The sequence below is a fragment of the Pempheris klunzingeri genome, chromosome 3, assembly GCF_042242105.1.
Source record: "Pempheris klunzingeri isolate RE-2024b chromosome 3, fPemKlu1.hap1, whole genome shotgun sequence".
In the NCBI taxonomy this organism is placed as follows: domain Eukaryota; kingdom Metazoa; phylum Chordata; class Actinopteri; order Acropomatiformes; family Pempheridae; genus Pempheris; species Pempheris klunzingeri.
The window spans coordinates 11,008,036-11,025,604 of record NC_092014.1 but is presented as its reverse complement, the minus strand read 5'-3'; the positions used below and the strand labels follow the sequence as shown (position 1 = coordinate 11,025,604).

Here is a 17,569-nt window from a genome sequence, read left to right as displayed (position 1 = left end):
CGCGGCTAAATTTGTCCTAGAGAACTTTGATTTCTTAATAATAACTTAACTGGGTTTTTAAACACGTTCACATATGCATATCAGAGACACTTAGACAGGAGAACGTTGTTATTGTGGCAGTGGGGTGGAATAACAGAAAAGATCATTTATCAAAGTTATGAGTCCTATAATTAAGGTCAGACTATAACTGAAATGTAAGTGATTTTAACAGGCACATAGAAGGCTATTTTTATGAATGCTGATTTATATGAGCAGTAAGTAAGAAACAACTGTGTGCTGCCTCAGTACACCGCCTGTTCTGTCACTCTGCCATCAGCACAAAAGCTCCAACCTAAAACAATCTCTACAATTGGAGGTGACATATTCTGTCCATCTCTAATCCACTTTGTGTGCGGATCAGTGTAGACAAGACAATGAATGACCAGTATTAGTCCAAAATGGGCGAGCACGATGATCACTTTAAATTACATCTGGCCACTAATAGGCACCAGCTCCGAGCATTATGTATAATAAACACAATGCCCTTTTTGTTCTTTCAAGAGAAGGATCCACGTCACGTGATGCTGAATTCTCAACTCACTACACTATTTGCTCAGGATACCCTGCAGACTCCACATCCTACAACAGCTATAGGTTTACATAAACACCAGGGTATCCATACCACACCAGTGACTCTTTGAAGTGGTCAACATTGTTCTAAATTCACATTTTTTTAATGCAACTGAACACCATTAGGCATCTTGACACCAAAATCTCAGCTCTAGTGGCGGAGGCGACTTATCAAGCTAGACGCCCTAAAATCTGCTGACAATCAGCAACTCCCAACAGCTCCATCATGACTGGACGGCATGTGCAGGAATGTCATGGTCAATGGAAATCAATCTAAACTACTGGGATTGGGGGCGGCGGTGGGGTTGGGGATGGAAGAGAATGAAAGAGAGAATGTGCCTTTGATCTCAGTGAAAACCGATCCCAGGCCTGCAGATACTGTGGCTGCGGTGGCCAGCAGCAGAGGCAGCAAGCTGACATCAGTGAGAAAGCCAGAGGACTCATGTTCCGTGATCCCTCCACCAAGCCTTGGCTCTTTTTATTGGATAAGTGAGAGAAACGTATATAAAATGACTACCGTTTTATTGAAGACAGGGTGAGGGGGGAAAATTGGACCAAAAAAAAAAAAAAAAAAAGCAGCCATGGTAAATGAAATGAAAGCGGGGCTTTAAAAGTTTTGGCAGCGAGTACGCTGCCTAACTGCCTGGCCTAATTCATCTGCAGTGAGGGGTAATTTCCTCTCACACAGTCAGCTGGTCTCCATACAGACCTCTGTGAGGTTTCCAGTGTGTACGATGGTATAATTGATAAAATTGACCAGAAAACAAGCCATAAAAAGAGAATTTGGGAAGCATCATATCCCACATTTCATAAACCATTCTATTTGTAAACTGAAAAGGGTGAATCATGAGGAAATCAGGATCACGTTTTCTCCATAATGTCACATACTTTCACCCTCTGCAACTTTGGCAGAGGGGAAGCAATGCAATTATAACGTCATTTTGTGATAGAGTTGCGTGTGAATGATGTTCCTTTAGACCCAGCATGTGGCATCGCCCCCCCCCCCACAATCACATCTGCCTCCAAAAGCTGATTCTTATAATAACACAGAAGTCACATTTCACATCTTTAGCCAGAGGAAACTAACTCGCATGCACTGCATGAGCACAAACAACCCAGAGCTTCTGGTTCCTCTGCACCATATGCGAGCGGTGCTTCCTGTATGAGGCACCAAACCATAGCCAGACTGAGGCCTCCCAAGTGTGATACACAGACATAGACAAAACTGGATTAGAGTGGACAGCTGCTGGTGTGCGCTGCATTTTATGTCCGTCTTGAGAGGAGAAATTTGCAAACGGGACAGACACAGGAAGCCGCCAGTGAGAGACCTGCAGCTGGCCTGAAATTAATACCGTTACAGGGACGATATCTGCAACAACACACGCCACCCCAGGACGGCGGTATCAACTCCTCTGCTGGCCAGCCTCAGAGACGTGATGTTGCCTTTAGGCCTCCTCTGTCATGCTGGGCTAATTAGAGGGTTTACTTGGGTCATGTAGACATGCATCACTTAAGATTATAACAAGATGAGAAATACTGTATATGTCATGTTAATCTTCTGGAAAGTATAGCAGATATCAGGTTTCCAAGGGTCACATATGGTTGTCAAGGGGACGCGTGTAAACAACGTTGGTGTGCGTGGGTAAAGATACCACACAACAACAACACAATGATCAAACGTTACACACACTGGTAGTGAATGTTATTTTGGTTTTATTCATATCATATTATGTGGTTGATGTTTGTTTGTGAGTGAAGAAATGTGACCTTAGCTGAAAAGAATTTATCAACTCTTTCTTATCTTAACTTATAAACGGATGTTTTTCTCACCAAACCTTGATATTCCAAACTGAATGCCTTAATCTTAAAGTGAATTTAAAGGTAACTGGTAGGTGAATGTTAATTGTTTAATATATTACACTGTATGCATTTTGACCCAAGACCTTTGTTAAGCTATAAACATGCAACATGTATCATGAAATAGTCCTATGTTGACAGATCTTTTTTTTTTTTTACCTCATGTAGGGCTACAACTAAAGACTTAGTCTAATATGATTTATTTAAATCGATTGTTTGGTCTCTAAAGTTTTTTTTTTTTTAAATTAACAACAGGACATATAACTTGTTATCCCAGCACAGAGCTATGTGTCAAAATTGCTTATTTTGTCGAACCAAGAGTCCAAAACACAAACTATTCAATTTACAGTGACTAGAAACTGTGAAATATGAGCAAATGCACAGGTGAGACACTAAAAAAAATCTGTTTGCTATTTTTGCTTGATTAGTTACAAACAAAATTAATAACTAGTAAAATTAGAGCCACAGATCGGTGCACATTTGGCAGTACCACGCTTCTTAAAATGCCAATTTGATTAAGTAAAGAGTAAAAGTAAAAGATAGCAAAAGTACTATGGAAAATTCTGAGATTAGATTTGATTTTTTTGTGATTTCTAGTTACTATATCAATATGAATATATTATAAGTAACAATGAGACAGCACAGCAGGCAAAGCAACAGGTTGCCGTCCTTCCTCTTCCTCACACGGTTTGTTACACTACCAGATTATGTGGTATTACTATGACAGACTTCACAAACTATTTTTTTAAATCAACACACTTCAGTGACATCAGAAACGATTCCTGAACCGATGCAACATGAAGTTAAATCTCTGCCGATCTATCATCATCCTCCATGTTTGTTTTTGGCTTTCCATCCCGCAAGCGCATCTTAATAAAAACAGAGCAGATGTGTTGTTTCGGACCAGAATCTTCAGCATCATCTTACCACCTTTTAAACACAGTTAAAAACAAACTTAAACCGTGTCCTTAAGCCGCTAAAGAAAATAACTAATTTCAAATATACTGACAAAATAACCTCGATTCCAGAGTCATGTTTCTCACTCGTAATTGTCTCACTCAAATTGTCAGCGATTTCTTTTCTGTCAACTGACTGATCAAAATTCGATTTTACTGACTATATATATCCTTGTGCTTGTGCTTTGTTCATTTTCTGACTCTCAAAGTTGTACAAAACAACACACAAAAAAAGGAGTTGGTACTGACCGTTCTGGGCATGGGCGGCGAGAGGGAGCCATTGTTCATGTAGGAGTCGTTCATGTTGCTCATCATGATATAACCTGGGTAGCCCGTGTACGGATGGCCTTTACTGTACATGTCTTGGTGTTTTCCTGTTTAAAAAAAAAAACAAGTTACTATGTGTTTGCAAAAGGCTAGCACGTTTTTCAAACCTCAAACCTCTTTGGATTTCTCACCACACTGGAGCTTTAGGCAGACAGAGAAACCCAACAAATGACTAATTCTAAACGTGCCTCAGTCAATAAATCAGGAGAGTATTAACCTCAAAAGCTGAACACAAAGTTCGCCAGCCCGTTTTGATGCTGTAATGATATCACTGTCGATCGCTTTAACCCGTGCCCCATTTTGCCTCAGCCTTTTGTTTGTGCCCTTTCTTCCCGTCTTGGAGAGGAGGGTCGTATTATGCAGAGGAACAATGGAGCCCCTCTGTGCCAATTAGCACCAATTAGAAGAACATACAGACTGTGTCAAAACAGGAGACGCCCCAACTGTTCCTCTATGCCTTTGACCTAAGAGGAGACAGCTTTATACAAGAGGCCTCAATACAGCGCCACTCGCCACTCAACTGCGCAGTGCGTAATAAGGCCGGGGGGCTGGGAGTGTTTGTGCTATACAGCCTGATGGCTACATGGATCTTGTTGTGAAGAAAGCCAGTGTTTGGTTTGAGAGGATCCCATTCAGGAGTGAAAGGGGAACAAAGAGGAGACACACTCCTCCTCCAAGCCATAATGATGACCTGCGGCGGCAGGGTCAGACTACAATAGCCACAGAGCAATGAGCCCCGAGCGGCGGCAACGTGTTGCATGTGACAGTGCGACCGAAAGGCCTGATGTATGTGGGAAATGGTTTATTGGTGTAACTGCATAACAAGAAAATCAAGTGCAAGAGTGAATGTTATTTTGAATCATCCGCAATTGTAGGCCCATGCTATATGTGGCAAAATGATCACTCACATCATAAAAATACATGAAAAAACTGCACATTCGTCCTCCTTTGAATTCAAGGATTCTTTGTTTTCCGTTTCTGCAGGCACCCTCATCTGTGAGGTAGGTAACAGGTAGCTGTGTCCATGAAGGTGTAGCATGTCCTGACAAGACTTGGATCAAAGATTATCAGCCTGAGAGCAGCAGAAACAGGGGCTCTGATAAGAGAAGGATCAGCAGTGTGAGAGTGCGACTGATCACTTCTGTGTGTGTGTGTGTGTGTGTGTGTGTGTGTGTATGTGTGTGTGTGGGGGGGGGGGGACGAGGTGGCTTTTTTCACGCCGTCCCTTTCGCCTCGACTTCTCAAGCTACAGTGAAATTGGTCTGAAAATCTGGGGCTTTATTGCAGCTGAATGACATGCAGGCCGTCCTATAAAGCACACCGATTTAACAAGCTCTTGCTCAAGGCTGTGTCACTTACCATCATCCGGATGGTCTCTGTGTTTTTCATGATACGAATCTTGCGGTATTTGGGACTGTCTAGCTGCCTGTAAAAAAAAAAAAAGAAAAAAAAAAGAAAATAAAATTTAAATGGTGGTGAGACAATTAGGAGGACCTTCAAATGCAGTTACACACACAGACATGCTGATACGGTCAGACATCGACAAACACTGCTGGGACAAATGCCGACCCTTTTGCTCGTCACCAAGGCAGAACAAGCTTGCACATGCACACACAACCACACACACACACACACACACACACAACCCCCCCCCCCCCCACACACACACACACACACACACACACACCATCTATGGAGGGGTGATGGAGCAACCTGCATCAAAGCTTCAAAAGAACCACTTAATTAAGCTTCATGTCCTTAAGGAGCTTACAAATTAACTTGTTTTCAATACCATAGGTCCACTCTCGTTTTCATCTCTCAGTTTAAGCCTTCTTTTGAATTCAAATAAATAGAGTGTATTTGTGTTGTAAATTAAAAGCCTCTATGCAAAGTGAAATAAAAGCATCCCATAAAAACAGAAAATGGTGGAGACAGTTTTTTAGCTTAAATAAAAAAAAAGAGAGAGAAGGGAAAAAAATCCCCTGCTTTTCGCTCATCCATTTCCTTTCTCTTTTTCGAATCAGAATTGGGAAGAGGACCTCTTTTTGCAGTTCAGACCCCTCAGGATGGCTTCAAGCTGAGCGAGGGAACTTCACTGGATTCCTAATTAACATTCAGCCTCAGTCTCCTACATCTCTAGGACATTTTGGTGGAGCATGTGTACAGTCTCGTTCAGGATGTGCCCAAAATTTTCATTAACACTGCGGGTTAATGACAAAACAGCCGAGCAACTTTGTGATGGGGAAGCTGCAGCCTGCATCCTGAGGTCAGTCGCCGGGTAGAGGGACGCAGAAATAATCAAATCAAACAAAACGAATTTTAAACGTGATGTTTCGCGTCTGCTCTGTGCCTTCACGTGGAGTATGTAAAATGCAATCTCGCAAGTATGGAATATAAAGCATTAGAGCGGTAATTTTGGAAACATTAAAAATTCATCATTAATAATTCTTCCATTGAGATTCTCTATGCATTTACATGCACAATGAATTCAACACATTTATACAATAAGAATTTCTCATGACAGACCCATCTTGCGTCATTTTAATCGGATCAGTGAGGACGGGCAAAAAACAAATGTAGCTGTAAATGAGCTTAATATATCGGTCAACCCCCGAAACAGGCAAAAAAAAATTATTTAAATGGGGTTAAACTGACTCGACAATTATGAAATATGAGAATGACTTTGGAAATAGATAAACAAGCAGCCTGGTGACTAAATAATCCTTCTTTTTAGGTTGTGTTTTATAAACTGTGACCTGCGAAATAAATGAATCATCTTGTTTGTCGGTGGGTTTTCAGCCACTGTGCTAAACAGCTTCATATGCTGGTGTTTACAGCTGCTGAGGGTTATCGTGTGCCCCTGCAAACACAGCCATTAGCCTACTTGTCACAGGCAGCACACAAGGCCCCGATTCTTACACCATAAAATGCAATTTTTCCACCTAAATGTCACAACGATTTAATGGCCTCTCTGTTTCACGAGTGGTCCAGTGTGCATTTGGGCCTATTATGCTTCCAAAAAGGAGATTATTGGGGGCTGAAGATGAAAGATGTGCATCTTCTGGAGGTTTCTGGAGTTGAGCAAAAAGCTGGTACACCTGGGTCTGCAGGTATGAATACATTCATTTAAAGAAAAAAAAATGAAAGTACAAAGTGAGAACCTGGAGGCTATATAAATGTATCTGAACTCAATTTGTATTTGTTTTCAGCCTGAGGTGAATCTTTATGATTAAAAAAAAGGGGGCTTAAAATACACTATGAAACAGAGCAGGGTCTTCTCAGGAGGAATTTCATTTTAGGCCTATTTTGTCAATTTAATCTCAAATCAGGCATCTGTTTGAGCTGGGGGGGGGGGAATCATTCACACAAATCCAGAGTTATTAAAGAGCCAAAAGCTGAATGGTCTTTAGAAAAGAGAAATTCAACTTTGTTTACTGATGCAGGCTGTTTCTCTCTCTCTCTCTCTCTCTCTCTCTATCCTCTCTCTCTCTCTCTCTCTCTCTCATGTCTGATGGAGTTGACACACACCTTCCTCATCATTCACCACATCAGTGAACACACAAACATTACTCACATCGTGGCTGTTGCTGTTGGGGCTGCTCTCCGACTCGTTGACCAGAGATGACTTGATGTCTGCCAGGTCTCCCTCTTCCTCCGAGTGGCTGAGCTCGGCGAAGATCTGCTCCTTGTGCGGGTCCCCTTCGTCTTTGAACGGGATCATTTCGTCTGTGGCGCACAGCTCCGGGTCTCCGCCGCCGCCTGATAACTGTGGCATTTTTTCAACTCTTATTTTACGGTCTTCACTCTTCTTCGTTTCGCCAGCACACTGTCCCAAAACTCCCACTAAAATCCCCCGAAAGCGAGTGGGAAAGCGTCCCCCCCCGTCTCTTTAACCGGAGCGTCGACCGTGAGTCAGTGCGAGAGGAAGCGGCGTGCAAACACGCTGCCGGTGTGTTTTCACTGAAGCAACAGGAGGAGTGTTTCCCCCTTCTTCTTCTTCTTCTTCTTCTTCTTTTTTTGTCACCACGAGTGTTTGAACTAAAACAACCCGAAAAACTTGAGATGTGACGGGTCTGAGTGAGAGTCCGGCGCACGCCTCAATGTCATGAGGGAAAAAAAAAAAAAAAAAAAAAAAAGGGAGACAAACCACGAGTTAAAATCTCATCACTTGTCTTTTTTCCTCTCTCTTCAGTCAACACACACACAGCCGACGACGGATACGGTCCAGTTAAGAAGACTCAACGTTAAAAAGTGCATCTATATATATATATATATTTATTTATATATATATATATATTAAAAACACACAAAAGTGAGAAAAAATATTTCCTCCTTGGTCCAAGTGAAGAAGCAGCGACGTCCTTGAAAAGTGATTTTAACAACAACAACAACAAAAAAAAAAAGTAGGCTAACAAAACCAAAACACCGTCTGGAGGTGAAAAGGTAACTGATGGATGTGCAACTGGAAGAAAACACAGTTTTTTTTTTAACACTCAAGACTCGAGACAACAAGCGACGCTCAGAGAGCCGCGTTCATGCCGAAGGATACATCCTCAAACAGCCGGCCGGGTGAGGAGGGAAGAAAAGCAGGAGTCATAAAACAATCAGAAAAAAGAAGATAGAGAGGAAGAAAAACGCCGCGGATCGACTTCCCACCGCTCCGGCACTGCTTCCACAGTGTAATGTAACCAGTGTGTGTATGTGTGTGTTGGTAATGTAGCCGTGCTCCCTCCCTCCTCCTCCTCCTCTTTCCCTCTCTCTCTCTCTCTCTCTTCAGTCATTGGGAGGAAGGAGAGATGAAAGGGAAGCCGAGGCTCTGATTGACACCGCACCGATTGACACTCCTCCTGAGAGAGAGATTTATACACGGCTCGCAACAAATGGGCAGACAGGAGGGGAGGAAGAAGAAGAAGAAGAAGAAGGAGAAGAGGGAGAAGAAGAAGACGGTGAGGATGACACGCGCGCTGGGTGTGATGGGTTCAAGCAATCATGATAAATAAAAATGATAATTGAAATAAGAGAAGAAGAAAAAAAACAAAAAAACAAGACGAGCTCAAGCTTGTTTGGCTGAGGCAGGAGGAGTGATATTTATTCTAAACGCAAGAACTGGCAATAGCGTTATTTTCAGTAGAAATACCCAAACAACCCAAAGGCCCCATTGGAGGAAGGAAACTAATACTTTGGGCTTTTTTTTTTTCTATGTGTAAAAATCAGGTGTATTCTGGCAGTGTCACCAACCTATAATCAAAGTCATATAGATTTATTATTTATTCATTTGTGGATTTATTTTGAAGCATTTTTGGGGAAAAGAGGGGTGTGTTTTGTTTTGTTTTGTTTTGTTTTGTTGACCTCTATTTAAATTGCTTCGTACTGGCAATATCAAAGAGGAGTGGCTCATGGTTTTCTGGTGTGCATCTAACAGTAGATGCAAATATTACATTTCTGTTATAGGATTTCCTCTAAATAATGTTGCATTTAAGTCTGCAGCCACATTGGCCAGGTGATGGCAAAAAGCTGATTTAATGCTCTTAACGAAATAACTGAGAAGAGGCCAAGAACACGTGAACTTTTGTTATGTTAGTAAAGTAAACATAAAATCCACTGTCACGTGTATAGAATTATTTGATCATAAAATATCTTTCATTCATAATTAGTAGATATATAGACAAATAAAAATTAAAGACCCCCCCCCCAAATCTAGTTTAGAGACTAATGGTCGGTTCACCACAACATTAGCATTCATTATTGGAAATATCTGCGCATACAGAGACAGAGAATAATTAAAATTGTGTGATTATTTAAGAATGAAGAAAAAAAAAAAAAAAAAAAAAGGCCACGAACATACAGGGCCTAAGGAGAGAGAGAGAGAGAGGGGGGGGGGGTGGAAAGAGAAAAGAGTCTTTGAGATGGAATATCTATCTATGAGAAAATACAGGAAAAAGAAAATAAAGCAGTGGAAGTGGCGTGCTTTCTGCGTCTGTCTGAGCAGGGAGAGATTGCGTGAGAATCAAAGTTGGGATGGGGAGGCAGATCTTTATAAAGCGCGGAGGTGGGGTTAGCGGGGCGGAGCCGCGGCTGCCTTTGATCTTGCGGCGGCTGGCTCTTTCATCCCCGGCTCCCCCCTCCCTCCCCCACCTCCCCCCCGCGCCCGGTTCCCCCCCCCCCCCCCCCCCCCCCCCCCCCCCCCCTCCCCACTGCCGCCCTCCTTCTCCCACTCACCCTCCTCCTTCTCTCCCCCCCATCCACACACACACACACCCCGCTCTCCCTTCGCCTTTGTATGACTAAATTTGGTCCGAGTGTGGAGCCGGGCCAACATTTCCACGTGTGCGTTCATCCCAGCTGAGAGAGAGAGAGAGAGAGAGAGAGAGAGAGAGAGAGAGAGAGAGAGAGAGAGAGAGAGAGAAGGGGTTCTCTTCCGGGTAAGGAGAGAGAGAAAGAGAGAGAGAAGATCAAAGGCTTTTCGGTTTTGGAAGCCGAGTGTGGATTCAAAAGAGCCGAGACTGGCTGCATTCCAGAGTATAGCGGAAAACGAGCGCTCACACACACACACACACACACACACACACACACACACACACGCACGCGGGATACAGGCACCGACACGCGCGAAAACGCAGCACTGAAAGAGAGAGAGTTAATTAGAAAGATTTCACACAAGGCAAACCCGAACAACCAAACCTTTCATTAGGAAAAAAAAAACAACCTTTAACATTATTTTTTCTTGTTTCCAGCCAAAAAAATTAGAAGAAGAAAATTGTGATACAAGGTTTAAACTCTGGCTGTTTTCCTTTCCCCGCTCTGTGGAAAGTGTCGGTTCTACTTGCTTACAGTACTTATTTAATTTAATTATCCGCCACTTTCTTCTGGCACAATCTGAAGTGATGCTACCTACATTCACCACCACCCTAAAACCTCTCTGCCTTGAAATATATATATATATATATATTTTTTTTTTCCTTCTGTGTCTTTTTAGCACATTCACCTTGGATATGGTTTTAATCTTAAAATTGGGAGAAAAGGGGAAATCAGGGGAAAAAACGATTTTTGGTAGGCCTATTAAGAAACTAAAAAGAGACAGTACAGGCCTGCAGGGCCTGAGGTAAGAGGTGAGGAGATCCAAACTGTGAAAAATGAAAGAGATTAAATAAATCACAGGACTGAATGATTCATGTTTGGGTTTTGGCTTCGGTTTATTGGCATTGTAAAATATTATAAAATGCAACATATAAGACTTTGTTAGGGATAGCAGCCTTAATCCTAATGTTCTGTTTGGGGCCCTTGACACCTCAGGCCCTCTTTAACAGCTCAAAAGCATCTTTAATATGTTTTATTACCTTGATATTTCATGACTGTTCCTTTTTTTTTACGAGAACTGATTATAAACATGACTTCGAGCCGACGATGTTTCAGAAAATGGCACAATCTGTGAATTATTTTTGTCAACGAATGAAATATATATTCTTTATGCACAGCCCGTGCAATATGGGAAACATAATAATAATGATGCTTTATGGCAATTTCAAAACATTTTTTTTTTTTTTTTTTTTACAAAAAATGGGTTGATCTTTCTTTTGATTATTACTTTTATACATTGAGTAGTGATCTACTGTGGGACCCCAACAAAAAAAACGAGGAAGTGAAGCCAGCGTCAACTAAATATACAGGTTAATCGAGATGCAGATGGGCTTTACCTGCTGGCCAAAGACATGGCAAACTGAATAGACAGCACATTTCCTAAGACACATATATGGCTTAAGGGAACCCAGACACCCCCCAAAACATAAAAGTCAAGGCAAACATCAGAGAAATAAGAAAAATAAAACATTGTACAAATTGTCTTCTACTTCTTTTAACCTACAGCAGAATATTGTAAATGTTAATGCAATTTTGGAACAGAGAAAAGATGATTAGGGATTCAATTTGATTATTTTTCCTGCATGGCTTTTTTTTTTTTTTTTAAATAAGCTAAAAGTTTACTAGAATTCCTTATTCTGGTCTTACAAAGGGAAGTACAGTTAGTGGAAGTCTTGGGTGAGTGAGAGATTCATTATTTAATGCCCTGCGCTGCATGATGAGAGACCACTGCAGAGAAGCCCACCGTCCTGGCTAGAAGGCCTGTGAAGAGGGGTCATTTGTTCTGCAGGATAACACGCTGATGTACATACTGTATTTCACTGAGCACTATAGATTTTCCTTTTCGCCTTCTCTTTCATTTATGTCACGAATACCGTTTGGAGCCGTAGCATCAGTAACAAGCCAGCATGGCTGAAGATGAGGCTTTGTTTGCTGTGTAATGATTCTGGTTTTAGCGACTCTGAGACAAGGCAACAGACGACGGTCCCTCTAATGAAGACGCTGTCAGAACCACCTTACACACTTTCCGTTGACATCAAAATACATTATATTCTCCAGCGAGGCCCTGTGTACTGCAGCCCTGGTTGTTAAAATAACCAGGAAAGTTGAAGTGGAGAGAAAAGGGAGAGAGGGAAGGAGGGGAGGAAAAGAAACAGAGCTACATTAGCATTTCTCTCCTAATGAGTTCATAAGAGTGACCCCTCTGGATCTCACATGAAAAGGAAGACTTCCTGCTGAGCTGTGACCTGAATTCAGTTGTCTCTCACTTTAGATACTACATTTTGCATGTTATATAAGGAAGGAATATATCTATACACACGGCATAATTTATCATCAGTGGATTTCGATTCCTTATCTCGCTCCTTAACGACCGGTAGTCAATCTGTTGAAGGAGATGAATATATTAACGGTCTCCACATTCTTGGTGCGATACAAAGCGTTGATGAGCAGAATGCACACTTTGTTTTATGGGATGTTTTTTCACCCATCTTATAAAATGGGAGAGAATATCTGTCTTGCAGACTATGAATTGTGTCAAACAAAATGCTCTTTGTTGGAACAACATTCAGTCAAGGTCCTCTTTAGATCTATTATTGTCTCATCTTTTATCTGTTCTATTTTCATTGCAATGCATAATACTTCAAACAGAAATTACCCTAATTATCTCCTGTTCGCGCTTTGTGCTGCATGTGTGTGTGTGTGTTTCAGCGTCTGCGTGTGTGTCAGCCTTTTCAGTGTGATGATTTGTCAATATCAGCTGGATTCACCTGCCAGGTGAGTTCAGTGGTGAAATCCCTACTCTGCTGTCTATTCCACCTGCTAGTCATTCATAACAACTTCCTTGATGTAGAAATTATAGGCCTTTGCGCTCGCGGCCATCTCCAAGAAAACGACAGGAAACAAACATCAAATTATGATGAAAAGGGCTTGCAATTAAAGCAGAGAAAAGACACCATTTATCAAACGTGCAAATCAAAAACGGGGGGGAGGTCCGAGGTGAGTGATTATTTGTGCTGCTCTTTGATTGGTAGAAGATGAGTCAACTTCTTGAAGGTGAGGAAAGTGTCTTGGGGGCAAAGTGAGGAAGAGCGGGGCAGACGTGTGATCTGTTGATTTATGACAGTGCTGTCAAGGAGGCTGTCTCAGACAAACTGTCATTAAAAGGAAATTATCTCCTTGATGGAAAAGGGGGGGAATTTGTCATGCTATGTATATATTTCGGATGTGTCCAATTTGGAGAAGGAGAAGTTAGCGTGCGCAAGAAGGAGGCAGTCGGTCCAAGAAGGACAGGAAAGATAAACATCATGAAGGAAAATTAAAACAAGAAAGCGTCTACAGCCGTGCTAACTGTGCGTTGCTGCACAGCACTGCATTGAGCTTGATGCAAACATCGGCATGTGATCTTGCTCATGATGACAATGCTAACGTGCGTATGTTTAGCAGGTATACTGTTTATCATATTCATCACCTTAGTTTAGAGCATCAGCATGCCATGTTTGCTAATTGGCACTAAACATGTCCAAAGACTTACCCACGTGTACTCTGCAATAACCCTGCAACACCAAACATCCACTGTACTTATTTATTCTAGATTTATTTTGTAGTTTACAAAGCTGAATATGCTGAATACATTCATATCCTGTCACACCCACCTACCTCATGTGTATAGAGCAACCTCTGCATAGTCTTTCCATTATTGTTAAGCATCTTTGGACTTGTTGTGTACTTTTTAATATGTATTTACATCTGTACGTTTACTTTAATTAGCTTTGTCCTTGTTTTGCTGTATGTCTACTTCTGTGTAAGTACTTCAGAGCAATGGAAAAACCAGAGTCAAATTCCTTATATCTGTACACATACTTGGTGAATAAAGTTGATTCTGACTCTAATTTAGCCGTAAAGCAAAAGAGTGCTTTTGCTGTAGCGTAATAGTGCTACATCTTGTTACAATTAATCCAGAGGGAGTCATTATTATTTGTACTAAGTCTCACGACAAACCATTCAATAGCTGTTTAGAACTTTCACTCAAAACCACAAATGTTAACCTCATGGTGGCGCTGAGGGAAAAGTCTGAGTCATTAGATCAAAGTCATTAGGATTTATCATCTGGGAGATAATACATGTCTGTATAAAGCTGTAGGCTTATCCATGTAATAATGCTGAGATATTTTACTGTGTAAGCAAAAACTTTGATCTGCTGGTGGTGCTAGAGAAAAAGTCAGGAGATCACCAGTGGGATTCATTCTCTTGGGACCATGAATATCAGGACAAACTTTCATGGCAAACCATCCAATCGTTATTGAGATATTTCAACCAAAGTGGTGGACCAACCAACTGGCATTGCCATCTGTTGAGCCCCGCATCTAGCGTGGTTAGAAATGTAATGCAGCAGCATTTCTACATTTGAAACGATGCACTTGAAAAACAAGTTTCCTCGTGAGGATCCACTCTCCCACCCACTGTGCGGATTACCAAATCCAATCAGCAGATTTCTCTATTGTCTTACTCGCAGAGCTAAAGAATGATTCACACCAAGCGGCACCTGACTCCACCCTTCTATCCTCGCCAGTCAGTGATGCTGACAGAAAAGAGAGAGGCACTGAGTAAGCTCCTCAGAGAAACAGAGGGGGAGTTAGGGATCACTTTTCCCCTGAGACTTGGCTCACTCTCACAGGTGAAACAGTATCAACTTACATTCCTCAAGCTTCAAAAACCACTCAGAGCTCGCACGCCGCCATCATTGGGCAAAAATGCACATGCACAGACACAATCACTATCTCTTCTCTGACTTTGCTCAACACATTGTACGTCCACATCGCGTACACATACTTGTGTTGCCTCACTGCAACCAAAAGAACAATCCTCTAGGGTATTTAATATCATGACAGGCAGTCTTTCTCTTCTGTGTGTGTGTGTGTGTGTGTGTGTGTGTGTGTGTGTACTTGCAGCTCTGTCCCGCTGTCACTCGTGAAGACTAATGAGCAGATTAACACTTGGCTGACCCAGATGCCTTGAGGGAAAATGATGCGGAGGGTGTTTACCTACAAACTTCACCCAGCTGGGACGGCCACCTTCTTTGCAGCGGACTGCAGGTTTGCGGGAATTAATGGAAATCTGCTGAGCTTGCCCTTTGGCACCATGGGTTGATATTGTTGATAGGGGCAGACAGTTAACTCAGAGATGACCTATAACACTATTCAGCACAGTGGTTACTTAAATATTTGATAGAAGATCAGAAGAAAGCACAACTTCTGCAGTGTTTCATCCCCCACTAAGTGAAAGTTAAGAGCTATTTCCTTCAGCCACACTGTGGGAAAGGGCAAGGCCTCAACTGGTGTACTTGATCAGGTTAGAGAGGCATGACAAGGCTCCTCTTTATTGCGCAGGGACTACATATGTCCAGGGGCTGGCCAAGCTTCACCACCAGCCGTCCTCCACTGTGCGCTGCTGTGTTGTGCTACATTCTTAAGGTCCAAAGGGGAAGTGGCCCAGTCCTCTCAGCACACACAGCTACTCCTTTCATCCCACTGTGTTATTGGAGAAAGCATTGAGTACTGCGTTGGGGCATGCTGTGTCGGGGTCAGGGGTCAGAGCTGACCTGCTAAGAGGTCGTGGGGCCCCCATCCAATCTGTAATCAAGCACACAGCACACCTCGCTGACCCCACTCCTCCGTCTGTCCCGTTGCCCGCCTGAGATCAAACACAGAGCGGCAGTACCTCTGGCCCTGTGTTATCAGCCTGGGTGTCTCATCACATCAACACGCAGGGCTAAACAGTAAACACAGCCAGCCTGGTTTTGCTCACTGTGTGTGCGTTTGTGTGTGTGTATGTGCGCAAGCTTGTGTACATATCAGTATGGAGGCCTGTGCGAGACTGCCCCCGGGTGTGCGAAGGTTAGGGTTAGGTATTATTTAGATTTTGATTCTGCTTATCATTTCTAGGTGTTATAGAACACTAGTTTGGATTCTTGCCATTTTAGTAAAGCAACAAAAATATGCTAAAAGGAAAACCACTTTTATTTCATAACATGACTGATTTTTTTTAGCCACTTTGCGGCAGAGCGGAACAAAATTAGCATTAGAAATTTTGTTTTACGTGACTTGATGACTATAAAGCCAATAATCATTTTTATTTTAGCTCAGTTTTTGGTCTCTACCTACTCTGGAAGGAAGTGTGTGGCGCTGGAGCTGTAAATTGCATCACATGTTCACCAGCTAGTACTAACTTTTGTCTGACTGCCCATTGGTACTAAGCAGGATGCACAGAGTGGGTTTTGGTGGCCAGCTGTGCTGCTTTGGCTGGAAATAGCGCAGATGGGAGCAATAAATCTGAATCACACATCAGGCTACGGGCGGTAAAACCAAAACACTGAGCTAAAAGGAGCTGAATAAAGTAAATGTGCAACACACAAGTTTAATGTTTGCTGCTTTACACCTGTTTTTTTCTCAAATTGGACCAACTAGCTTCAGTATGAGTAATGAAATCAAAAACACTGCATTCCTATAATGTAATACTAAAATCTTCCTCATAGATCCCGTCCCTTTGCATGTAATTAGTTTAGCACAGTGACACATTGGGTTCAAACCTTGCTTTCATGAATTGAGGAATGAAATAAAAAAGGCCTGGTCCTGCTCATGAATTTGGAACAGGTTCAACAATAACAGTGTTTATGTTTGCAGCCATGTGGCTGTTTGGGCTTGTTATAATGCACATTCACATCCATTGTATTTCTCAGAGCCCACAGCTGAAGAGGGCCTGTACAAAGTAAGCAATATTTAACCAGGATGGTAGCTGATTTCCTGTGTGCACCAGGCTACACCATCAGGATATTAACTGTTAAAACCACTGGAGTGTGATACTTACTCGTGCTGATTGATTTCTTCTAGCCTCACAGAGGAAAAGTCCACAATTCCCAGGAGTTGTTACTAGAGAGGAAAGCATTTCCAGACACAGGCACATGCTGCCAATTTGACAGGTTTAGTTAGGCACCTTGGCTCGGCTCCTTTGTTGTATTTAAAGAGCATCAGATGAGTGTGGGTTTTTTTTTAGTTTTTCTTTTTTTTTTTAGGCAGGCTGTGTTTGACTCTGTTTCAGAGTGGGGAAACAACTCATTTCATTCCTTTGTCTAAGGGTTCCCCCCCCCCACGTCTCCCAACATGAAGAAATTGTTGCAAATGAGTCATTTCTTCTTGGCAGGCCTCAGGCGAAGGAGAATAAAAGAATAGCCATGTTCTTGAGTAGACAAAAGTGATTTACTCATCCTGTCACTGCTTTAATTACTTCTGATAGTACTGATTACCAATATTGAAATGAATTTTTTATGATATCTTAAATGACATCATAGGAAGTTGTAATGTTGTTAACATGCTAGAAGAAAGTTAATCTTGTTTTTATATACAAACAAACACTGATTTTAAAGATTCTGTCTGGGACTGTGTGTTAATGATTGTGTGTGTGGAAAA

General features: G+C 42.0%; 1 protein-coding gene and 1 long non-coding RNA gene across 2 annotated transcripts in view; one reads left to right on the top strand and one right to left on the bottom strand.

Moving 5' to 3' along the window:
* The window catches only part of lef1 (lymphoid enhancer-binding factor 1), a 32,655-nt gene extending 25,131 nt beyond the window's left edge, over positions 1-7,524 (bottom strand). Inside the window, exons 1-3 of the mRNA XM_070827774.1 lie at positions 7,324-7,524; positions 5,109-5,175; positions 3,672-3,796 (exon numbers count right to left, since the gene is read on the bottom strand). Coding sequence (XP_070683875.1) covers positions 3,672-3,796; positions 5,109-5,175; positions 7,324-7,524 — 393 coding nt within the window. The remainder of the gene's footprint in view (positions 1-3,671; positions 3,797-5,108; positions 5,176-7,323) is intronic.
* Positions 1-17,569, top strand: part of LOC139225635 (uncharacterized) — a 223,735-nt gene that overhangs the window by 73,097 nt on the left and 133,069 nt on the right. The window lies entirely within an intron of this gene.